At 37.8% G+C, this 26,303-nt stretch overlaps 1 protein-coding gene across 1 annotated transcript in view; it reads left to right on the top strand.

The window, feature by feature from the left end:
* Positions 1 to 26,303, top strand: part of lamc3 (laminin, gamma 3) — a 131,570-nt gene that overhangs the window by 61,027 nt on the left and 44,240 nt on the right. The window contains exons 10-12 of the mRNA XM_032570011.1: positions 10,931 to 11,129; positions 21,800 to 21,909; positions 25,639 to 25,866. Coding sequence (XP_032425902.1) covers positions 10,931 to 11,129; positions 21,800 to 21,909; positions 25,639 to 25,866 — 537 coding nt within the window. The remainder of the gene's footprint in view (positions 1 to 10,930; positions 11,130 to 21,799; positions 21,910 to 25,638; positions 25,867 to 26,303) is intronic.

The following is a 26,303-nucleotide window of genomic DNA, read 5'->3' as shown; positions in this document are numbered from 1 at the left end:
AGCAACTTTAAGCGTGGCTGCCAGAAAGTGTTAGTGACAAACAAAAAAGTCTGTCCCAAAACAGTTGCTTTTGTCCTGCATTCAATATTTTCTGTTGCCACTTGAAAATGCTGGACAGCGACTGCGGCTGTCTTGGCGAGGCGGCGCTTCATACCGACGGGGACATCGAGCATCTCAGGACCTCGAAGCCACCTGCTGAAAAGCCTGTAATGTTGATCTTTCTTCCTATCTGTAGAACAACCCGACCTGCTAAGCCTGAAGCGGGAGCAGGGCTCAAAGAAAACAGGACAAATGTGAAGAAAAGGACAGAATTTTAATGAACTTCGCCTGTAGCAGAAGGCAGCGGAGCAGAATATGGTTATCCTTATGCTAAACTCATGAGAGAAAGAAGACCCTTTATAAACATCCCTTGGCTTCCTGACACTCGTATTCAAGCACAGCTGCTGCAAAAGGTACTTGCAGCCTGGCACGCGTAAAAGTTTTTCTTGTGGCATTGCCTTCTGGAAACATGGAAAATCAAAAATTATAAGGAAGTGAGAAAATCGAGAGAAAAGATAATAAATGGGTGAGAGATGGATAAATATTCTGCCTGTTTTCATTTGAAGTACCTTACTCGCAAGTAAATTTGACTTCATTTAAATATTTGCCGATATGAAAGCAGTCACCCCCATAAGAAATAATTAATTGGCTGTTTTCTGATGTTTTTCGTCAAAGCTTTGTGCTTCTGATCCCGATCTTCACAAATTCTGATTTAATTTCCAAACTCCTGCCAAATTCTCTAAATCACTTAAATCTTATTTAATTGATTTGGGAGTGGAGGTTGGGTGCTGGGGTTCTTATTTTACATCAACCTTTTGAGCTTTATGTTCTTTATTGTCATCTCTTCAACAAAACCATATATGGACATATCATATATTGACTGGGCGATATGGCTGGAAAATGTATTGCGATGTAAGAATTTATCGTGATACATTCGTCAGTGGTTATCTATAATTAATTAGATTTTTAGTTTTAAATATCTAAAATACTGCCAAACTGCTGGCGTGACTGTTCCTGTTTTATCCAGTTTTCACTCCATGCTGTTTATTTTTATTTTTAAGCAGTTCTGAGGCAGAGTGGCAAAACCTGAAACTGCTGTTTAAACCCCCCCTGACAAATGTATATAAATATTGATGGCCTGATAGATGGGCTTTCTGTTATGTAAAGTACACACGCAGGTTATCTAGTGCAACATTTAAAAGTTAACAGTTTGTCCATGCAGCCTTCGCCCTCAAACTGTTGCCATGGCAGCCAATGATGGAGCCTCACTGGCACTCGTGTTTATGCAAGGCAGCAATGATTTAATCAGACTGAGCTGATTTAATTGAGGTGAAGAGAAGCCTAAATCCTCTGATTGATTGGGAGCTCATCCACTATTCACCAAAAGTTATGCAGACATCTATCACTTGTGAGTACGGCTTGGTGTGCTTTTGGCAGACTGTCGGCAGTGGCAAAGTCAGCAGGCTTCTAATCTTTTCGAGAGGCGAAAGAAAACTAGTTGAAAATCAGACGACAAAAGGCGGGAAACCTTTCTGGGTAACCCACGGATCATTTCTAAGAAATCACTCGATGACACAGCTGGTATTTTTTACCAGCAGTTTGTGTACATATGAGTAAAACGAAAGCATCTGCAGCCTGCTTGAATGTGATGAGGCAAATCCCAAAATGTTTAGGGTTAGTACCTTGTATGAGTTGTATGTTCATTGTTGTGAAAATAGTATTAGCCCGCTCAGAGTTTGTACAAGTAATGTTCTGAGGTCCAACCTTTGTCCTAAGTGAGAAAGTAAGCAAGTAGCATATTCTTGCTTTATCTAACATTTACAGTCTGTCGGATGTATCTGTAAATTTAGATCCTGTTTGACAACATGGTGCTAGAATAAACCACAAATTCTGCACCAGAAAACCCTAAAGCAATATGTCTGGACATCAAGTCAAGTGTAGCAGGAAATGATCTGAAACACACCAGCAACTCCACCTCTGAATAACTAAAAAAAAAACAAAAAAAAAACTGGCTTTTAGGTTGCTTAGTCAAACTCTAGATTAAAAACAACTGAGACTGTCTGACACACGACCTTAAACAGTTTGTTCATGCTCTAAAGCCCCGCATTCAAATCTAATTTAAAACTGTTCTGCAAACAAGAATAGACAAAAAAAATTCCCCAATAATTGTACAGGCTCGTTGCCAGTTGTTGGCACTGCATAATGGCAGTTGTTGCTGCCAATGGTGGTGCAAGGACTTATTAGGATTTGGGGACAATTACTTTATCCATATTGGATCAGCTTGATTTGAATATCTTCATTGCTTTAATAAGTGAAATCATCATTTGAACTACGTATGATTGTCTGATGTTAAAATTTTATTGATCCTCTGAAACATATTAATGTGACAAACAAGCGAAAATAATGATTTATTAGTTATCTAAACTGATCTGGTAATCAAATTGTCATGAAAGGAATATGACGAGGAGTTGCCGGGTCACAGATATGCTTTTAGCTTCCTGTGGATCTAACGCACACTAAGCTGGAGTTGGAATGAAACTTCTTTAATTTTCTTCAGTTTTTGTGGCTCCACTGGACTTTATTCATTAGTAACCGGACAGGAAGAAGGACAGACTGAAGGGGAAGACATGCAGTAAATGGCCGGAAGTAGAACTGGGGACAACTATGTTGAGGACTATAGCCTCTGCACCTGCTGTGTAGTGCCATTTTCCTTCAATTTATAATGCTATTTAAAATCTATATAAATTCATGGCCATGCAAAGGCACCATATCACAATTTTAAACAAATAATCCACTGGTTGTTTATGTTTTATTTTCTGTGTAATGATTTATCACTGCGAGTGGTGCTGTTTTTGCTGTTCTATTGCACTTGTGCTTTGGTAGTCCTGTCTTTGCTAACGCATACAAAAAACAAAAAAAACCACCTAATTTTAAATGAATGGCGCTCATGCACTGTAACAACCTACAAGCTACATCTGAACACAAATGTTTGAAATCATATTGGAGCATTAGGTGCAAATTCTAGCTTAATCACACAATTATATTACTGGGCTCATTACCCACAGTTATGCAAGGTATATTCCATATATATTCCCAATTAATCACGTTAGATGTAATAACCATTGACTTTTATTTTCTGTGAACATGGAAGTCTCCCATTACTCAGTATTACAGTGCATCACTCCCCAAATATGGGTAATTACCTCTTGTCTGTTCCTCAATCAGTGGCTCTACTGGGGGTGTTCTCTAAAACAACAGTAATCTTCTGCTGGCAAAGGCTACGCTTTTGAGTGTCGCTTGAGTGGTGTTTGTCTGAGTGACTCACTGGAGAGAGCATGTTTTAAAACAAGGCGGTTTTATAGAGTTTCAGAAATGCGAGTTAACAGAAGAGTCGAATATATTCATATAAATACATAAAACTTGGGGGTGTAATACTACCTAGAATCACAATTTGCCGAATGCCTGTTTTGGCCTCAGTTTGATTTGAATTGAGTGCAAGAAAAAAAAAAAGAAAATGATACCACAAGCTTGACTTTTTATTTTGAAAAAGAAAAAAGTAACATGTGGTCTTAGAGGATTCGTGTACCTGCAACTTCACTTTAACATTAATGTTGATGTTAAAACCAAAAAAGGTCATATATTTTTAATTAAATAGTGCCTTATTGGACATTTATAAAAATACAAGGAAGGGATTTCCATAGATGTTAAAAATATTACAAAAAACTGCAGAGGTGCGACTGTTTTAATTAATTCCTGCTTTAATGTCCTAAACTGTAAAAAGCAATATGGAACCAAATAAATCCTGCCAATGTGCATAAAGCAAAAGCAGTCATCCCTCACCTGACATTTAATTGTTTAAAAACCAGGTGGTGCTACTTATGCACCTGATGAGACTTAATTAGCATCTGGAGGAGGTTGTTAAAAGCCTTGTAGCAATTTCACCACTCTGTATTAGAGTTCCAAAGCAAGCGAAATGTGAGAATTAGATCTATGCACTGACTGCACTGCCTCTATAGATCACAGGGAATAATGAAACTGTTTTTGCACTGTGCATTAAAATTGAGGTGGTGTGTTTTCAGACTCCTGTGTGTCATCATAACCAGTCATTCTTGGTTTGGTTTGGCATGGAGTGTTGTTGACAGTATCTCCAATTTCACATTTTTTGCAACACAAAACGATAAAGTTCTTTATGCATTCTTATTCATTTTTAGATGTTGTTAATTGTAAGTGATTACTATATTTGTACAGCAACGGTTCTATCTAAATTTTAAAAATGAGAATACAGTATACAGAGGTTCAAGCCACAGTACTTAATAGTTCTATGAACTCAACACAATTGTTTGCAGTGGATTTTATTTAGTGGTCTGAGAATAAAAGAAGCTGGATGAAAATGCAAACCACACTTTTCAGGGGCTTTCTTATTCGGGAACTGGAAATCCTTTGTCCTACACTTGAAAATGGCGCATTACTTTAGACTAATTTTAGCAAGTAAGCTTCAAATATTGCACGTATAAGTAATAAATTAAAAGATTCAAAACCTGTAAAAAAAGAAAAATACATTTTTACTTAATTAAAGCAATGGTAAAAATTAGTGGTTAGAACAAATAACTTACCTGCAGTAAAAGGACTGGAGGTTTCATTTGTAATGTGATTATTTTAACACAAACAAACCTAAATATGCTATAAGGTGTCAGGAATGAAAAGTTTTCAAACTCCTCTGGATGTTCTGGGGGCTAAATCAGGTCAGAGTTTTATATAGAGCACATTTCATCCTACGATTTAGAGGTGCTGATGGCCTTTTATCCATGGTAATCATTCACGACAAAGGCAGAAATAAAAGGAGGGAAGATATACTGCAAAGGTTCCCAGATCCACAGATGTCATTTTCACATAAATTCTCTGCATAAACAATTGTATAAAATCCTTTACCTTCCACCATTTTTAAAAACGAACACGTTTTTTTTCTCTACTCATTTTAGACACTGCCACAGCTAAAATGGAATTTATCAACAAAATGTCTATATATTTTTATTTTTTGTATGTTTTAAACTTGCAAAAATGGGACTAAAAAAAACAACAACTTGGAAATGTTTCGATCTGTTGCTTGTTTTGTAATTCCTACTCGCTTAACTAGTTCAGATGTGAATTTGTGACTCGGCTCATCTGAGGAACGTCTCACCAATTGAAAATGCATGTAATAAGAAAGCCTTGTTTCTTTTTCACTACAGATTTCCTGTTTTAATTTGTTTAGCCTTTTCAACTGGTATTGATCTCAAACTCCTCAGAGACGTGTTTGTTCGAAGCAAGAATGCTGTCTGTGTCCTCCATGCCGATGGCTGGACTGCAGGTGTTTATCATGCCACTCCCTTTGTGTCTGATTAGCAATAATTATCTATTTCCTTTGCATCTGAAGTCTGTCTGACATGAGCGATGGCTTACGGGATTGAACAGAAAGTACTATCGATTACCCATGGAACAAAAGCCTTCGTCATTGAATCACTGCCTGGTTCTCATTTCCTCCAAATCCCGCTCCTAAAGTTGGATGATGAATATAAATAATCGTGTCCTCTGCTCTACTCATTAATGTATCCTCACAGTAAACCTGTCACTGCTACTTGCATAAAGGAAAGCTCAGCTTTATTTTTTCCTCCTACGTGTGAAGGAAGATATTAGAAAGAAAAAGGATAGATGGATGGATAGAATCACTTTGCAGAAAGTTCAGTCAGGAGAAAAATAAAAAAAAATGTACAGTGTCTAGTCTATTTTTATACTGCAGCACAGTAAAGAAACTCATCGGTATTTGAAGGAAACCTGGAACCAGAGGGACATTACTAAAACGTGACATGTCTGCAAGATTGATAAAAAAAGATCAAACTGAAACTGGTCATTGAGGCTGCCAAACGTCGGAAGATGTTGCAGGCAATTCTGGATAAATACTGGTTGTGTTGCCCATGTGACAGCAATCCCCTGTGTTGTGGACTTACTGCTGGACTTATAGGATACATTTATTTTCTTATCCGAAGAAAGCATCAGGCCTGCCTACAATCTCGCTAGATTGTTTAAGAATTTGTTTCTCTGGAACAAAACTCGCGCCTTTGATCTCAAATTCAAAAGGCATGTTTGGCACAAGAACAATACATCATATTACCAGAAGAACATCACACCCAGAGTAGTAAAAGTGTGGCGACAGCATCATGCTGTATGTGTTACCTTTCCACAAATGGAAGGACACTTTTTTTTCTTTTTACAAGTTGGATGAAATTATGAACAATTCTAAATAGAAATTAGTTTTTACCCCAGACACTTAGTTTAGTTTCACGCTAGAAGATTGAAGATGAAGAGTGACTGTTTTTCCGTTTGTAGCCTGTTATTGAGCCTAACGCTAGATCTGTATCAATAAAAGAAGCAGTTTTGGTATGACCTAGCCAGAGTTCACAACTACATTGGACAGAAAAATCTTTGGGTTCAGCTGAATGAAGTTATGGAAGGGAGCCGTCCTGACAATCTGATAGATCTGGAGAGACTTTTGCATCTCCCACAAGGCTATGTGTAAGGAAGCTGTCAGATCAAAATAAGGCGGAATACACAAAGTAAATCAGAAGATGATTGCACGTAGTTTCAATTGAAACATGTACAATTATGCCACAAGGTTATTGCAGCGCTCTTGTTGCTGCAATAACATTCACTGTGCTGACATAGTATTGTGATTTATTGTAAAGCACCTCAAATGCAATGTGTGAAGGACATAATGTTTCATTTAAAATGAAATTCACGATATGACTGAGAGAGGAAAGGACAAATCTGACATAATAATGCATTCCACTAAAATAAGATGGTACGTGTTGTTTATGCAGTCTGTAATATTTTACCAATGCAGCAACGTGCCTCATTTCAGGGTATCAGAAAGTCAATTTAAATAGCAGTTGAGATAAAAACATTCATCAGTGTGGCTGCCAATGAGAGGGGGGCCACGCAAGGGCACCGCACGAAAAATAAAAGCCCGACTCCTGGTTGAACAGATATTGGCTGATCAGACAGCTGAATTGCTCTGAATGATGCCACAGACCCCTCACAAGCAAAATCACCCACTCAATTGCAAAGCCCTCTTAAGCCCCCGAGGAGTTCAGGATGTACTTCACACACGATTACGCACAAAAACAAGATGGCAACCAAGCGTGCAACCTGTCATTTTTCCCTCTCGCTTAACCACATCTGGTAGAGAATGGTAGCATTGTGTTATTGTATGAACATTTTTATCAATTTTTAAAGAGCAAATAAAGGATGCGGTGAAATGACTTGAATATGAAGTCGTCTTTTGCAAAAAGAAAAATATGTTTATATTAAAAATTGTGTTCTTGATACAAGCAAGAAATACGATTAAAAAGCATATTTTATCATATATATTACATATTAACATAAACTGAAGAAACTATAGATTTTGATGGCAACATTTACAAAAATATGAGGTCAGAAATATGTTTGTTACATCTTAAAATTTGAGGACACAGGACCTGTAATCCTAGGCTTGAAGACACCTGGTTTTATAGTATGTTTAATTACCCTAATAGTACATTGGGGTTAGTAATTTTGGTTACTAGTAATCCTCAGTGGGCTACTTATTTATTTTTTTTGCAGTTAATTTGCTCTAATTGTTTCCAAGGCATTTTAATAAGCAACCAAATCCTTACAAATGCCTTTCCATGGATTCCCCATTTGACTAAGACTTCATCTGAAGCCTAACACTCAACACACAATTTGTGGTTTCGATTTGTTTGTATTTGAACACACCTTTCATATACTGCACAGACCACCTGGGAGACAACCCAGTGTATGTCACACCCCTGGCCGCTGAAGTTCTCCCTCCCTCCCTGCATCCTCTGTTTTGCCTTTACAAAATGATCATGGAGAGAGCCCCACACTTTTCTGCAGACAGCCTACTCCGTGTATGATGATGTTGCAATTTCCGTACAGGAGTTTTTCGCTATTTAGCAGTGTAAATATTATAGTAGCTCTTTAGTGATTAACTGAACAAATGTACATAATTCCTCGCCACGTCAGATAAACATTCCTTAAAGTATCCACGTTTCCTGCAGATACAAAAACCGGATAGTGGAAGCGGACTAGTAGGAGCAAAATATCAACATTGCTTTTCAAGTGCATTTCTGCAAAAAACACCCCACCGAACTTCCAACAACACCTCGCACAGAGCTCTATTGAAATATTTTTGACCCGGGCCTGGTGTTGAGAAATTTTTGTTGTGCTTTCTCAGAGCAGATTTTGGCAATTCTGATGAAGTATGTTGGAGCATTAACACATCCGAATGCTTTGATCTAAACCAGTCTACTGTGTTTCTGGCTGTATGCTCAAGCATTGCAGGAGGTGAATCTTGTTCAAGTGAATTTTGTTCAAGGATTGCACTGTATTTTACGTACGCTCACTTCTTGAAAAAAGATCCGCCACATCATGCTTTTACAAAGCTATGAAGTCATAATATTGTTTGTCATCAGTCTTTATTCAATAAACTTTTGGGGTTTATACTTTTTTAAGCATAAATGTATTTATATTACTGAAAATTGCTAATGGTGACAGTAACTTATTAGTAGGATTCATACTTTTTAAGACTTTTGTTTTTGTCACAATTCTAAGCTTATTGAAGGTAGATGTTCAAAGCCTATTTGATCTTAAAACTAATTAGAAATATATTCATTTTACATTGATGTCACTTATATGATGACAAAAGAATCACTTTGATGTAAAGGCAATGTTTAACACATTTCTTTTCACTTTAAAGCAAAATGAAAACGTATAAAAAATGTTGCCGAGTTTGATTCGGAAAATTCTTTTAAAAAGCTGTTATTTTCATTACATTAGGATGTGAAACATTTTGATGTACCAATTATGGAAAATGATATCATTTTTGGGGACCCTGGAGGATTGCAGAATACGATTAATATGTACAGTGCTGATGAGCACTGCTATGTTTACATAAACGCTTACTTTAAAGTACATGTCACCAGCTGTTAAGCACGGAGGTGGATTATTCATGCTTTAGACGTGCGCGACATGTGAGTGATAGAAGACTGGAGTAAAGGTGAAGATGAATATGTCAAATTCCTTAGAATCTGTCAACACTAAAAGCCTTTTGGATGAAAAAGAAAAAGAATGAAATCCTTCAAACAAGAACAGAATAACTATAAGCTCCCAACGAACAGCATTCACATGCTGTCATACTTGCCAGCAGGGGTGTTGACAAGTCTGACGGCTGACTTACAACTCAATGTGACAACAACACATGTCTTGGAAGCTTTTGCATTTTATTTTGAATTTGCAAAATAATAAAAGAAAAAAAAAAAGAATCCAGGAAGTAATTTTGCATTTTTTACTTTATGTTCTTTGAAAACCAGATCAGTTGTGCTGTGACTGATGCAAGACTTTCAGTAAACTGTTTACATGTCTCATATTCCTTTAACGGAGGGGGATTTAGACTGCATTCCTCAGACTCAGACAGAAAAACTCTGCTGCTCTGTGTTTAGACTGCTTTAAGTGTGGGAAACTGGTGACTTGTGGTAGAAATGTCTGAGGGTGTCTTTAATTTATTGTGACCAAGCAAAAATGTGCTAATATATAATTACACAGATTCTTCGTGTGAGCTTAATAAACAGCACCCTGTTTTTCATTTTATGAGCAAAAAATCCAAAACATCTGGTCAAAGGCTGAGCCTTCCAAATTAATTCAAAACCACATTACAACAAAAATAACATTAAAATGGTTTATAATTGTAAAGCTGAACGGAAAGTTTTCTAAATATTTCCCAAAAAGTGTGCCATGTAAATGAATTCGGCTTCTCATAAACACTTACCCCACGTTTCAGTATAATTAGAGATACAAAACATTCTGTTGCGACTCTGGTTATATGTTTAGGATTACTGTCTCACAAAAAGGCCTCTTATGTGCTTCCTGTTAGAATTTCTCTGTATTCAACATCCTTTATTGTCCATCAACTCTGATCAGCTTCTCCGTCATGCCCATACCATGATGCTGCCACCACCTTGATTCACAGGATGTTAGATGGTTTGTTCTGAGTGATGTTGAGTGAAATATTCTCACCTTGCAAAGAATTTTGTTCAAGGTGTTCAATTTTAGTCTCATCTGGTCAGACTAAATGGCAACAATTATAGCAGCTGTTTACTTAGTATCTGCCAAGCTGTAATAATATTGTAATAATATTGGTTGTTTTGCATAAAATGAAACCAGCTATAAAACCAGATTTTGGTATCACCAAAATCTCCTGGAAATGTAATAATGGAAGCTTGGGATGCATTAACACAAAAAATAGGAAATACTTTCTTGGAAGTAAATGATTTGAAAGGATTTTCAATAATGGCCTCCTTTTTTTAAATGTTTTTAAAAAAAAATTTCCATGAATACCAAATTTGGGATGAGACTGATAGTCGTCCTGTTAATAGATTACTGCAGCTCAGTTACCATGAGCCTCATGACTGCATCTCCGAATTATTGCTTTTATTTCCTGATCCGTGAGTGTAAGTGGATGGCAACGTGTTGGTAATTTTTAGATTATGAATAGTTCTCCATGAAATGCTCAAAAACTCATATTGTTTTATAACATAACCCTTCTTTAAACTTTTCCACAGTTGTGTGTCTGGTGTGCCCCTTTGCCTCCATGATGCTTTGTTTACAGAACAGCCAGATTAATACTGTGATAAAATGACTTGCAGGTGGACTTTGTGGATTATATACTGTGTCGGCTCTCGCCACAACAAACTTGTACACAAATCTGTGTTTATACTTGAGCAGACTGGCTCAGACTTTAATTATGAAACTCACTTGACTCTACTTCCTAACATCCATCCTGTGCTTTCCTTCCAACCAGAGAAATTCCTGGGTCACAAAGTCAACAGCTACGGCCAGCTCCTCTCCATCACCTTCACCTCTGAAACCTCTGAGTTGCTCCCTGACCGCGTCACACTGCTGCTCCAAGGATCTGGAACTGCCCTGTCAGCAGACCTTTCCTACCAGCCACTGCCAGATGTCGACCCCAGCCTCACCCCACGGCGCTCCTTCAGTGTCAGGTAGGAGCCGGCGGGCATCAGGCTGTCAGCTGTGTGCACGCGTTGTTTTTAAGCTACCGCTGTATTCGATTTTTTTTTTTTTCTCAGGGAAACACAAAATCCATAGCCCGGATGTTTGTTTGTTCTCCACGTCTGTTTAGCTCCCCCTTTGTCTGAGTTGTTCTCGGCAACATTATATTTAGCGCCCACAGAACACAGGCCTTTTAGGACAAACATGTTAGGATTAGTATTCACCCACATTGACATTGCTATCACAATCCCAGCTGAATGCCAGGGTGAAAACGTGGTAATGAGCCGGCTCCTTCATCTGCTGGCTGTCATGTAGACCTGCCAGGTACAGAGCTGCAGCACATATCCATTTATACATGTTATGCCTGTAGCGGAGGCATTGAAAGTCCAAGGACAATACAGAATGAGAGCTACAGTCACACCAGACTAATAATTGGAAAGGAGATATGATTAATGATAAAACAGTTGTAACATACGGATACATTTTCAACTGAAAGGTGTAAATTAAAGAGTCTTCAGAGTATATGAGGTCACAAGCAGAAATTATAGGTGGTTGTACAAAAAGCCAAACCAAACTGACCCTTTGTGAAAATGTAATTGCCTGGCGCTTGGGTCATGCAGTGAGACAATGCAAGACAAAGCAAACCAACAAGTCCACCTTTGAATGAGTCAAAATGTTTTTTGTTTTTTTTTGCCTATTCAAAATTAGAACGTAAAACTAATGCTAGAAATAGCCTATTTTTGTGTTTTTATGTACAGTCAGGTTATCTATGGCTGATATTTGAATTTGTTTGACTTCAACAATTTAAAAGTGACAAAAATGTAAGAAGACAATTAAAAACAGAGCACATGTTTTTTTTCATTGGTCTGTGTATCACATAGTACATATTTATAAATGCTTCAGTACCTGACTTCAGATCAGGTTAAGCCTTTCCTGTTTCAGATGAGTTAGGATAATGAAAATTATGTAGGTTTGCTAAGATACCAAAGTAATGGGAGATAGATGACAGTTTATATATTCTTTTCAAATTCAGAAGTTTACTTGCACTGATCAGTAGATTACTACACCTTTAAGAAATTTCAGGAAGTCTAGATAATCATGTCATGGCTTTATAAGTTTTTGATAAATAGCATTATTGGAGATTGGAGACACATCTCTAGATGTATTTTTAGTTAACATCTCAAGCGTACTGCTTCCTTGTTTAAAGGGAAAGTGTCTGATTTAATGTCGGACTGTAAGACAAAAATGTCATGTGATATATGCGGGGTATACAAGTATCTTGTTTCAAATGCATATATATTTTACTTAAACTTTATAATCTCAGAAGTTTGTATTCCACCTCTAAAGGATTGGTGGTTTCTTACAGGTAAAGTGGCAGATTGCATTTCAATACTCCTCAGTAAATAGGGAAAGAAAAATCAACGATAATAAAGATAAGATATGTACATAGCAAAACAATGTTTTTTGGGGTTTTTTGCATATTGTATTACATACATCAAACTATTCCAGGTGAAAAATGTTGCCTTTACTCATGTTTACCAGAAATGTGACTCCTTGTTGTCTGCTGTTCATTAACTTGTTCCATGTTTTCATTTTACCTTACACGAGCGACCTTCCTCCTTGTTGGCAAACATATTATAAATGTGTCTTAAGAGGGGATTCATTAAGAAGGGCGTGATTGGCTAGTTGTTGCTACTCTTTCTGGCATCTCTGTAGGATTTGACTTGGTTTATTTATCTTTTGGTTTTTAATTCAGTAGTTTGGATTTTGAATTAAACATTTTGTCTGCATTTTTGTGTCCAAGTTAAAACGTCTCTGACCCACAGCAACACTTTGCTTTTAACAGCTGCAGCTTCACATAAAAGAGTGGTTTCACTCACTCACTTACTGCATAATGCATAAAGTATCCTCCTACGTTTAGACAGATACTTGGTTCCGCAGCCATCAGATCACATTTTGCAAAATAAAAAAATTAAAAAAGTGCATGTCTATATATAAATTCAGAGAGAATTTATAAACATGTTGTGTTCAGTCAGTCTGAGGCAAATATTTGGGATCTTAATGAATTCCGACCTGTCGAATGTGCAGAAACAGGAAATGTGTGAATGCTGCAATAATCACAGGGTGGATGTTGTGATTAAGACGGCAACAATCAAAATCAAGCACATTTGTCATGAAGCAGAAAAAGAGAGGATTTTCTTTTCTGATGTCTTTGTGTTGCAGTACTACATTTGTGATTGGAAACAACATCTGCGATCTCTTCTCTGACTAATATTCCCTGCTCTAATTACATGGAATATTTTGCAAAATGTTAAACTGAAGAAGTTATAAAACTAGCAGCCTTCCTAAGTGTATGTATATTTATGCCTTATATCATAATCCATGTCATTTTCAGTTTTCTGGTTGTAATAAAGAGTGTCTCCATGTTTACAACCAACAATAATGGTTAATACAATATTTTATTTTGGAAGTTATTTAAAAAAAAAAAAAAAAGTTTTCAAAACTCTTTGGAACAGATGTCTGGTTCCAGGTTATTAAATTCAGGCTGAATCTCCAGGATGCTAAAAGGCCTAATTCCTGCCTCTGAGTTCGCTGTACTGCCCGTTCACTGGGAAGCCTGTGTGACATAAAAGTCATCATCTGTGCCACTAAACTCCTCTAGGACTCTCTGATGATGTCCGTGTGCTGCTAAGATTTTTTTTGACCGAACTGGGCCGTGCTCTCTGACTGCAGTAATGCTCCCAGTCAGACAGTGGCGTCAAACACACAACAGAAAATAATGAGCTGGCATGAAGTTGAAGAAGAAAAACAGCAACATTATTTAAGGAGTGAAATGTGGATGTGTCTGTGTTATGATCTGCTGCTACTCTTCTTCAGATGAATCTGGAGTTCCCTACTTAGATGGAGACTGATTGAAATACTACAGATTTAATCCAAAGCCATTGGATGACTGGTAGGAAGCTGAAGCTGAAAATAGATTAGAAAGGAAGAGTTAGGTTTTGTAATCGCCAAGCCATAGTCCAGAACTAAACTTGACAGATAATTCATGAACAAGAGGATCTGACAGACAAGGAAGAGCGGACAAATACAAATAAGTCAAGATGTGGATGGTGAGTCTTACCATAGGACATGTGTGTCAAACTCAAGGCCCGGGGGCCAAATCTGGCCTGCCATAGCTTTTTATGTGGCCCTCTAGACTTAAAATTACATCAATGAGTCCCTCCATTTTTTCACAACTCCTCAAAATTCACATGAAATAAACAAATCCTCACATTTTTTCTGATTTTTATTACAATTTTTTTTTTTCAAAATTGGTCAATGAGCTGCCTCCACCTTACTTGATGCCAAGTTATAGTCGGTGATCAATTCGACTAATAAATAAATGTCCCATTTAACATCATACATTAGCACACATACAAAATTTTCTTACAAATTTCTAATTTGGCTTCATAAAATCAGTGATTTTGACGAGAAAAATCACAAAAACAATCACAAAATCCAATCACAGCTGTTTATTAATATGTTAACAGTTTGATGGGAAGATTTTTCATATGGCCCAAAATGAAACTGAGTTTGACACCGCTGCCATAAGAGAACAGAAATGCTGAATTGAATCACAAGGATTTTATGTTTGTTATTGCATCAAGTTAAATATTACATTATTTTGTTGGGAATACTTAAAATAATTTATCATGGTCTTGTTTTTAATTGGATTTCTGTTGTCATCACAAACCTTTGGCTTTTTAACAGAAGTTTGTAGACTTTTGAAACCCTTGTAGTTTATCATGATACAAATAAAAACACAATAAAGCAAGATCCAAATCCTGAAGAGAATCAGAAACTTCACCTGGTATCCACAGTTGTTATACTCTTACATAATAGAGGGAGGAAAATTGTATTATATGGGGATATGCCTAGCTTCAGAATTCAGAATTCAGAATTTTTAAGTATTGTAAAAATCCTTTCTTATGGGATATTTTTATATAAAAAGCAATTAATGTTAATTTGTAATACTTTGACATAACTAATTAGTCAATATTTGTAAGGAAATGGCCTCTTTCGAATAATTCAGATATTATTTTCTCTCAAATAAGTCCTGTCCTCCATTGACCTTTGTGTTTGCGTGCGCGCATGTGTGTGAACTTGTGAATCGGTTACTTTCTTTGCCGAACATTTTTATTTTATTGGCGCCTTCATCTCACATCAGACTTCCTGCCGCTCTCCTTGCGCTGTCTTTGTATCTAACAAGACTCCCCGTTGGCCCCTCTCGGGATAAAGCGGTCAGCGCGGAGGCAGAAGCAGCTGGCACACCGAGGCATAGTGGTGCTGAAGAGGTGAGCCCCGGTGTGACAGCCTGTGGTGGATCGGCAGGCTAATCAGTCGCAGAGAGATCTCATTAGGCTTGTCGACATCGCCGAGTGGGTGCAGGTGGTCCGGTCCCCCACAATGAGCCTCTTCCAAAAACAGGCTCAAGTTATTCGCTCTATTTTTGTTTCTTTTTCCTCCACTCGGCTGCGAGATACGCCGCCCCGTAATCCTTCTCATCCCACTCTGCTCCTCCTTCACACTCTTTGTTGCAATTTGTCTCCTATTCTCCCTATGTGTTGTCCTAATTGTCCTCCTCAGCAGCCTTGGACCAACTTAACCTTCCATGCATCATTTTACTCCCTAAGCAAGGTTTTCATTTTCTTTGTTTTCTTTAGGCTTTATTTGAAACAAAGCAAAGACACAGCAAATTGTTTAATAGAACTGAAGAGTCCACATGGATAGGGCCCTTGTTATGCAGCGGTGTAATATTTTCTTTGTGCCTGACAGACAACGTTTCAGTCTGCTGGATAGAAACAGTCCTTTATAGCCCCCTAATACCTCTGGGATCCCTCTTCTGAAGTCTCTGTAATAATGGACAGCTACCTGTTGGCTGCTGAAAAACACACTAGAAAACAAACATGTTAAAGTGTGTGAAATTTGAGGAAAAGCTACCAAGCCTCCCAGCGTGGTGAGTATGTAGTTTTTGTTTCGTGAGGAGAAGCTGTGCTGTGTTAGGTGGGCAATGGTTACAGCAGGTAGAAGGAAGCTGGACAGAATCTTGAACAAGGAAACGACTGATTGATGAATGTTGCAACGCGGAAACCTGCTGTTTCAGCTCGAGGGTCGTAATGAAGGCTGCGCGGTGTAGATGGTTCTCAAGAATCCCACGGTGATTGTTGGCAGTTCAGACAGGAGCCTTGCACCTACGATGGTGTTTGTAGTTGTTAAAAACAGAACTTGACAGGAGAATTGTCAGCCTGGTTGAAATAGTTTTTTTTCTGTTTCTTTTAGTAAAGGTAGAAATGTCCAGTTCCGCTGCCATTATGTGGTGAAGAGGAGATGCAGAGAGACTTGTACTAATACCAGCATGAGAAAAGGAACATAGGTCGATCCTGTGTTAGACATTTCAGGAGGTATTTGCAATTTATAAACTGTATATTTTCATGCTTTTTAACTTTCCTTTTCACATTTTAACAGCAAACATTGGCATATTGTATTTGGAAGTGCATAATTGGATAGTAGGAGAAAAATAATGCATTTCTTCACATTTGTTTTACAAAAACATATTTCAGGTGACTTCTGGCTTGACTTCTGTTAAATGCTGTCCAGCTTGTCAGTTTAAGTGAATGGTCATCTCTTGATAAGTTTTGCATTTATGAGGTACTCTCTCCTTGTTCAAAGCCTTTCACAGAACCTCAGCTTTAATCACCCGAGGTTCATTGGACATCTAAAAGTGGCCTGTTGCCCAGAGTAAAGATGCATCTGACGCATTTCTGTTTCTTATCAACACATTTGAAAACCATTAACATTTTTCCAACTACTTTCTTACTATGCACGATTTTGTGTTAAGTTCCAAAAGAATACATTAAAGCTTGTAGTTGTATCAAAATGTGAAAAAATTATTTTTGCATGGCACGATAGGGTGCATTTGTAGTTCATAATCATTTATTCATAATCAGTTCAGATAAATTAGTCATATGAAATCACTCATTCCATTGATGAAAAATACTGTTGTCAATCCCAAATGCTGTGAATCAGAGAATGCACACAGTTAGTGGAAAGCAGAATTGACATACAGTTCATGTTACTAATTCTTCTCCATTTTTCACATTTATCGCCACGTTTTCATTTTTTAGCAATATTCTGCTACTAACAGGTTTGTGGTTTTAATATTGTTCATTATTCTTGATAATTTTTTAACACAACATTCTTTAAAGTGATAGATTTGCACCTACGTGGCACTACAAATCATCAGAGTATGCCTCTGGATTTATCTGCTGTTTGGTTGGTGTATGTAATTATACAGTATTTAGAAGCAGTGGGGAAAAGGTTCAGTGAAGGACCTCAAACCTAAAAAGACGGACAGTTTCTTCAGCCACCAAAGGACCCAGTTTCTCAAGGGGATCCCAGTTAGACTTTATGTCACTCCCAATATTTCCCAGCCTCACTGTGGTGTCTTTGCAGCAGTAATGACTGCTCCCTTTCCTCCCAGAGCCCTGGCTAAAGGAACATACTGCCGCTTTCTCTGAAATTCACCCAACGCGTCAAGACAGCATGCCATTAAACTTTTCCCAAGAAAGTTGCTGCTCATCTTCACATGCAGCTTTTCGTTTATCACCACGATGATGCATGGTTTTGTTGTTGTATTTTCCTAATTTCCCTTTTTCTTTTTTTTTTTTTCGTGTCATGCACAGGTTTGTTTATTTATTTGAGATTTTTTTTTTTTGCATTTTTGATTCCCTGAAATGAGATGGAACACAGGCATTAAAATTAATCATGTTTTGAAAATGGAAATATGTGTTTCTGAGTGTTTTGATAAAAAGCATGAGGAGGGAGGCATAAATAAACATGAGTTTGAGCACACACGCACAAACACGCACGCACACACTCCTCAGCTCTCTCCTGACTGGCAGCATCTGCATTCATGGATGGTAAATGTGATAACCTGTAAAGTGGCTTTGTGTTCCCACCTGATGCAGAGATCATTTTAGAATCGGATGGCTGAGGAATATATGGATGCTCAGGGATTCATGTGAGGGGAATTGATGAGAGGAGGAGGTGAATGCTGTTTTTTAGTACGTAGTATCTGCTCATCTCTCTCATGTTCTCTGTTCATTTTCTCTTCACTTGAATTGAGTGGGTGTGGGAGTTTTATTGCCTTTCTGGTAGCGCGAGTGTACATTTGCAGCATGTAAATATACGTAGGTGCCTGAAGCAGCTGAAAAAATAAACCTATTCTTTACAAACTGCTTTATTAAGTCGGTACTAATCAGCTCTTTGCTGTTGTAGATGCCAAAGGGCTTTCAGGAAATTACATTTATAGATGTCTATGAGAACTGCAAGCCTCTTTGCAGCAGGAATCAGAGTCCATGAAGCAGAGAAGGAACTTGGTTCATCGTGGCTAGTTTATTTTTTTTAAATCTACAAATTTGATTAAGGGTTATGTTTGGCAATATTAACAAAACATAGACAAAATTGCTTACAAAAAGGCAGGGGGTGTATTTTTGTCCAAGATGAGTAAACTTAATAAAAGTCATGGGAAGTCTACAAGCCAGCATTAAAAAGCACATTTATTTTGGCTATAGTAAAATCTAAAGTCATCCACCATGAAAATGTTGCTTTTGGCGTTTGGATCCCTGTTGTTCCAAGTAAAGAGAATATTAAATATTTTGTTTACTGTTTCATAATTTCATAGAAACTACCAAAAATATTCATTTTACTTGACTGATCATAAAAATCTCTTAGATAAAATGCATTTCAGTCAAATCTAGGAAATCATACATGTGTATTTCTTAGAAAAGGATAACATGCTGGCAATAAAAGTGAGTGTTTTCTTGCTTTCTATATTACTGATGGATAACATTATCTACCACATATTAATAGATCACAAAATGCAAACGTATATACATAACCTTTTGGTAAATGAATCAGTATAGTGTAAATCACTTTTATTTTGGTGCTACATTAAATTATTGTGGTACACTCCTCAGTAAGTTGCAACAATAACATACCTTACCTCAACACCTATAAGTGGACGCTTCTGGATTATTTCTACATGTGATAATCTGCGACTTTAAAGCCAAAGATCATTTGAAATATTCTCATTATGGATAATGTTCTTATTGGACACCTAAGGCTGTGGTACAGTTACAGCCGCAATTCATGTTTGAGTGCAAGGATAGAATACAAAGCAATAAAAAAAAAAAAAATGAAACCGATCGTCTTTATGAAGACAAATGATGTTAATTAAAGAGCCAAAAGGATGAAAATCATGCAGTCCATTACTTCACGTTTAACCACGTATTCCGTTTTATCCTGGTGATCATTATTTATGTGGCATGTTGCAGCAAATACTTGGTGCATAACTATGAATAACCACTGACTGTTGGCGAGTGATGCTGGAAATATAAAAACATGCATCACAAATTTAGGTATAGCGAATAAGAGAGTGAAGATTTTTCTGTATTTTTTTTTTACCCTTTTGCCTCATGTTTCAATTGTTAAAGTTTAATAGCAGTCTTCAATGCAAATGAAATGGAGTCCTTTCTTTACTATCAACGTGTTCACGCCAGTGGTATATTTATGCAAATATTTATGAAGCCGTTTTTACTCTACAACCAACGACATGTTTATGTTTTGGATCTTATGGTTTCTCACTTGCATCTCAGTCTGACACATCATCCTCCGGATGCTTCAAAGGGGGTTTCTGTGTCTGCTTCCATCTTTGTTTTTATTTTTTTCTGCTTATGATCCCCTGTAGAACTGCCTCAATTACTGTTTGGCTCTCTGTGCTCGCCTCGCCACTGATTAAAAGGGACAGTGACACTCCATAGGGGAAAGCATCATCGGGAGTTTGTTCACTTTCATGCACACTCTGCTTATCACTGCCTGACCAGCTCCATTACCGTGGCTTTGAGGCCCAGTTTGTAATTGCCTCTTTTTATTACTGTCCCTACACGACAGGGCAAGGAACGACGACCGGGTGCGTCAAGAGACTGTGAACAGCCAAACACACACAGCTATATACACACCCCTTCATGCGCACCCACAAACACGTACTGTAAATACACGTGATGAAAATGAGACCATGCACAAAATAAGGCATTTTGAAAATGAAGTGGTGTTTGGCTGAGAACAATTGACCTAATGAAACGGAGGCCATTTAAAACTAACATAAAATTCTTGGCTGATCTAGAGTTAAGTTTTAACTCTTGTCTTCGTTTGCACGGTTCTTGTTTTCGATTTAAGTCTGCTTTTTTTTTTCATGAGGTTTGTGTTCTGCAGCAAATACATTCTTATAGCATTATGTGTCCACAGGACTCATAGTGGTAAAATGTACAATTACAGTGGATTTAAAAAAAAAAAAAAAAAAGCATGTAAATCAAGTTATTTTGCATATGTCTTTAGATTACGCATGAATTCTTTCCATAAGCTGTTACCACTTAAATATTTAACATGGAAATCTGTTTTTCATTTTACATCGCTCAAATGTCTGTGATTTAATGGTAAGAGCTTTCAAGTGTACAAATTTACACCATATGTATGCCTCAATCACACACTGTGCTTTATTTAAATATTTTACATTAAAAAAGATATCTGCAGTGCACACTTACAGTTCTGTTTTTGCTTGATGCTCACTCTGAAAGGTGGATAACAAGTTACATTTACATGAGTAACTTTTTAGAAAAACTTTAGGAGTAGTTTTACTGCTGTTGAGTAATATTTTTACAAAATATCGTGGCTCTTAGTTGAGTAAAACTTCTCCATACTCTACTCCCTGTAAGTAGTTTTGCTGAATAAATGCAGACATGTCTATGACGTACTGCCAAGCAACTGTGCTCGTTCCCACACTCAATGTTATCTGTTGTTGATCTAGTTACCGCTGATCATATCTGGCTATCATAAAACGTTTACGACTAAAAAAAAACCAATGTCATAATGCAATCTGCTTGTGGGGAAGCAACAATAGTCTAATTACTTTTTGTTGCAATTGTATTCCCTTACTTTACTCATCACTTGAAACTAATAATGGGATTACAGAAACTAGTAACAAGATACTAACCATCACTGGTTATGCTGTTTTTTAAGGTATCCTCAGATTTAGCAAACGTAATGAATAGCTTAAAATAGAAAGGCTTGCTTTCTTAGAACTATGGAAAATAAATGAGAGTTGTGGTTTTTTTTTTGTACATTTTGAGATCAGCTCTGAGGAGCTGACACAGCACCTGTCATCGAGATGGAACCGATGCAAGACTCGGAGTAAAACAGGCAGATGTCAGCTGTGCTGAAGGGCTTTGCAGAACATCTTTCAGCAGATGGCAAAGCTCAGTGATCAAGACCCTGAATATATGTTGAAGTCAGCACATTTACATTTTTTTTTCTGGTGCTCCCTGTACATCTGCTAGTTGTGCTTTATATAGCACATAGCTGAAACAAAGAAAATTGCATAGATAGCTGAGAATTTTCTATCTGTGTCGTCGTGGAAGGCGATAAATGACACGTGCAACGCAAATTACCTCTGTGTGCTACGATTGTACTGCTACAATGCATCCACTCAGGTGTTTAATCACAGCTTGTGCATGTGTTGTACAAATTTACAGTAACTGATGTCACCTGTCTGCTCATTTCACAGGCTCCATGAATATGAGGCGAGGTTCAGGCCTCATCTGTCTGCCTTTGAGTTCCAGCGCCTCCTTCACAACCTGACGGCTCTGAAAATCAGCAATGCTGGGGGACACAACTGTAAGTGGGCATTTCTGTTTTTAAGTGTCATAAGATCACTGTATTAGACACAATAACTTAGTCAGATATAGTTGAAACCAGATATTTACATTTACACATACACTTTTTTTTGTTGTTGTCACCATCCAAAGTTAAATCAGACCAAATGTCTTTTAGGTCAGTTAGTATGACCAAAATTATTTTTATTTGGTAACTGCTAGAATACTTGTCGATTATTTTATTTAATTTTTTGTTATATTTTTTTTTATTTTCTTTGAATTCAGAAGTTCAGCGCACATTTATTTAGTATCAGGAATAATCGTCTTTTGAACCGTATCATTGGGTCCAAAACCAAAACCTAAAATAAAAACATAGCACAAATGGAAAAACTGAAATAAAAAAATATTAGTGGAACTCATTTATAAAGTAAAATGTATTCTATATGTTTGACTCACCAAATTAATTACTGTCAGCTGAACAGACTTGTGGTGTTTTTTCTACAGTGAATATCAAATATTCTATAGACAATTCATCACTAACCAACTCACCAGATTTTAAGTCTGGTTCAGTTTTCTAGTTGGTCCATGATTTCAAACTAACAAACAATTCTCTTTTTTTCCCCAAGGTGCGTCTGGTATAACTTGAACTTATATTTGGTGACAAACAGAGGGAACAGAATGCAAAAGTAGCCAATTTGCTTCAGGGCGCCTATTACTCTGTTCTGGTCACCGATACTGGATCCAGCAAACCATCACAAACTATTACGCTTCCTCCTCCATGTTTGTCACTACATAAATTCTTTAGCCATCTTTACAGTGAACAAAAATCTGGCTGGCTGAATCAAAATTTTTAATTTTGAGAAGAGTACATCACAACAATCTTGAGTGGTGCAGTGTCATGGCCCAGTCAAGCATACCATTTTTTTCTGATATCTTAGCAATGAGTTTTTTGCTGCAGCTTGAAGCATTCTCTTTATAGTTCAAACTGAGTGAAGGTTGCCACAACTGAAGTGTGCCTGAAGCTGCATTTCTTTGATTCTTCTCAGTTGTTGATGCACAGAAGTTTTTCTTCGGACACTGTTGTGGCTTTCCGTCTGATACCGGACTTCCTGTCAATACTTTCTCCCAGTTTCTACGTGCCTTTTGATTCTGAAGGTAGACTGTACTGACGGACGCCTTGACCTTCTTCTAAATTTCTCTACAGGAAAGACCTACATGTTTGGTTGTTGTGGTGCTTTATCTTTCTTTCAGTTCTTTCTCGCGGCACACTACTTTTTTGGCAACCTACTGCTTTTTGCTGACGATACTGCTTGCAAGTATAGTGTGTTTCAAAACTTCTTCAATGCAGACACAAGTAATTAAGAAAAGTTGAGAAACCTGTTGGAATTGGTGTAGCATCAGGAAGGGCCACCCACTGAATAGAGCAAAAACGACACATGCAAACACCAGTAAAGGTTTCTACATTTGTCTCGTCATTTAAAAGAAAAAGTCATGCTAGCGGAGTCTAAATACTCGCTGAATATGGCAACAAACTGTCTACGATTATGACACTTCTGCATAGAAAGTTCTGTTTGGGAAAAGAAATGTACCACAAATAAAAATGCAACACCGAAGGGAGCTTCCATGACATTGTCACTGTGCTCAGAGAGCAGCTTGGCTTTGAAATACCTGCCTTTCCAGAAAAGCTAGAAATGTATTACCTGCTCCTTTATCACATGTTCTTGACATCCATCTCCTTTTTTTTTTTTTTTCCTCGACGTGACGCGTCTTTCTGATATAGTTCTGTAATGAACAAGCAGGATCTGAGAGACACTATGAGGATTAGAGCAGCAAGAAGAAAAGAACAGCTGGCCCAAACTACCAGCCCGCTCACACTTACTTGCACCATTTTAATTAGTTGTTCCAAGCAGGCATCACAACACCCAATGTACTTCCTGTGTGCTTCCTACACGCATACAAACAGTGCTACAGAAGTTTGTGCGCAAACAAACAGAGGCACAAGTCATGCATATTCCATAAAACTGTTTGCTGTACCCACCATGTCCCTGTGCCATCTCTATTGTACTGTACAGTGGGGAAAAACTTAGATATTGATTTGTCTTAGTCATTCTTAAGCAGTCCCAAATATGTCTCTTTGCCACAGGCTTTGAGGAGAGACTTGAAATCTCCAGTCAGATTTGGCTTTTTGAAATTCTCTAGGCAAAAAAAAAGAAAAAACCCGGCTCGTCCTAAAACAGAAATCTCGTAGTCACTTTATATTCTCTACCACTAAAGTAAGCCCCATGTCAGTGTGTGGCTATATTGAATGTTTAAGAGAAATCAGTGGTTTAATGGCTTAACGTTCAGGTACCTTAACAGTCCACCAGGTTGCAGCGAGCCTTTTAATGTTAAGTAAAAATCTTGACAGCTTTGACAAGGCTTCTTTGAAATAACGGATTGATGGCGACAACCAGCGCAGCGTGACTACAAATGAAAAGCTTTCAATTAACATAAATATAGACTTTGGTGCCTGAAAACTGTTTTAATTGCAGATATCCCCTGTGCTGAATGAGCTAAGAGACAAGGGGAGCAAGTGGAGAGCATAGGGTGAAGGCTAAGGCACATCAGGGGATTGGGAGGAGGACAGGCTCGCGTACTTGTTATCCCTCTGAGGTGCAAATGAAGTGGGTTTCATCACTGTTGAAAGAGCGGCGGGATCGTGGCTTGTTAAAATCCAGAGTCCGTCCTCCTACTCCAGTACTCGCACATTTCTCACCTCTCACTGATCATTATGCGGCATCTCATTCATGCTTGATATCTGTCTATGTAGCCATCCAGTTATGTGTTTAATCACAGCGATGGGGAGAGGAAACGCAGAAATAGACACGAGAAGACCAAAAGTAATTTTGTGGCTGCTGCTCCGAGACCAAAGCGGGGGGGCGCTGGTTTCAGTTCAGGTTGGCCTGCCCCAATCACTATTCATGAGAGGAGAGAGGGATGTCGAAACCCCCAGAGGAACCTGCATGTTTGACATTCCTCCACATGGTCTCCCGTCTCCTTTTTCTCATGTCGCTCTCTGCCGAGGCACCTTTTTTTTTTTTGTCTTTTTTTCTCCCATTTGCAATATCAAAGATCAACTAAATGACTTTATGTGTGTGGGCTCACGCAGGCATACGTGTGCTTGCGCTGGAGAGAGAATTAGGTGTGGCGTCCAGTTACATGTGGGAGGATGAATCTGTTATTTTTTTTTTCCTCTGCATATTCTTGTGTGTGAACAACATAGACAAAACATTGGCTGAGGAAATGGAAGGACTATTCTAAGAAGGAACTAACAAAAAACTAAGCGGTGCATAATTATGAAGTGGGAGAAAGATTACACATGTTTACAAATTAGCAATTAGGCAACAATTGAAGGCAATTGGTGGCATTTGTTTTTTAATCTAGATGCTCAAAGCAAACAGCACACCATTAGTTTCCTTGTTTAAGCACATTTTTGAAAAGCATGTACAATTTTTCCCACAGTTCTAAATTATTTTTGGATTAGGTTGTCACATAAAATCCTAATAAACACAACATGACACAATGCGGGGAAAATGGGTTCAGCAGTGTTTCAAACAGAATCCCACATAGAGGCAAGTACTGCGCAAACGTGATCGTCTTTCTGAAAAAAAAAAAGAAAAAATATTAATTTACTTATCAGTTACAGCTACCAATGCAATGGGCATTTGTTTATGACTAATCCCATCCCACTTTCCTCCTCCTCCCTCTCCAGACACATCACAGCTTGCGGGGGTAACCCTGACCTCCGCTTCCAGCTTCTCCAGTCCAGCCAGTGCTCCCGCTCCGTGGGTGGAAGCTTGCTCATGTCCTCGAGGCTTTGCGGGCGAGTTTTGCGAGCGGTGCGCCCCGGGATTCACCAGAGAAGACCCCGGCAGAGGGCCTTTCTCGACATGTGTGTCGTGCAGCTGCCACCAGCATGGAACATGTCATCCAGAAACAGGTGAAAAGTTGATTTTCTGTTTAGAATGCTCACTGAACCATTAAAGCATTATATTTCACATATTGTATATGAACACAGCTAAATTATTGTAATTCTGGTCCCAAATTTGTTTCTATTTTTCACCTACATTTTATGTCGAACCTAAAATGTCAAAAGTCCAAAATGAAATGAAACACTATTTAATTATGCACAGTCAACATTACAAAGAAGTAATGTTGCCAAAATAAGATCCTCTTACATGTTTCTCATGTAAGAGAAACATGAACCTCTCTTTGTCAGAGGTTTATGCCTCTGACAAACAGTGGTGACATTTCATACAATATCTTCTTTATTTTTACCTTTTACTGTCATGTCTAGGTATGTTAATATTTAAAACATACACCAACCATTAAATGAGCATTGCATGACCTTTGGATACAAATTGCTCCTCTTCACAA

This window comes from Xiphophorus hellerii, chromosome 8, assembly GCF_003331165.1.
Source record: "Xiphophorus hellerii strain 12219 chromosome 8, Xiphophorus_hellerii-4.1, whole genome shotgun sequence".
Lineage (NCBI taxonomy): Eukaryota > Metazoa > Chordata > Actinopteri > Cyprinodontiformes > Poeciliidae > Xiphophorus > Xiphophorus hellerii.
Note: the sequence above shows the minus strand (reverse complement) of the source record. Positions and strands in the feature narration are given on the sequence as shown.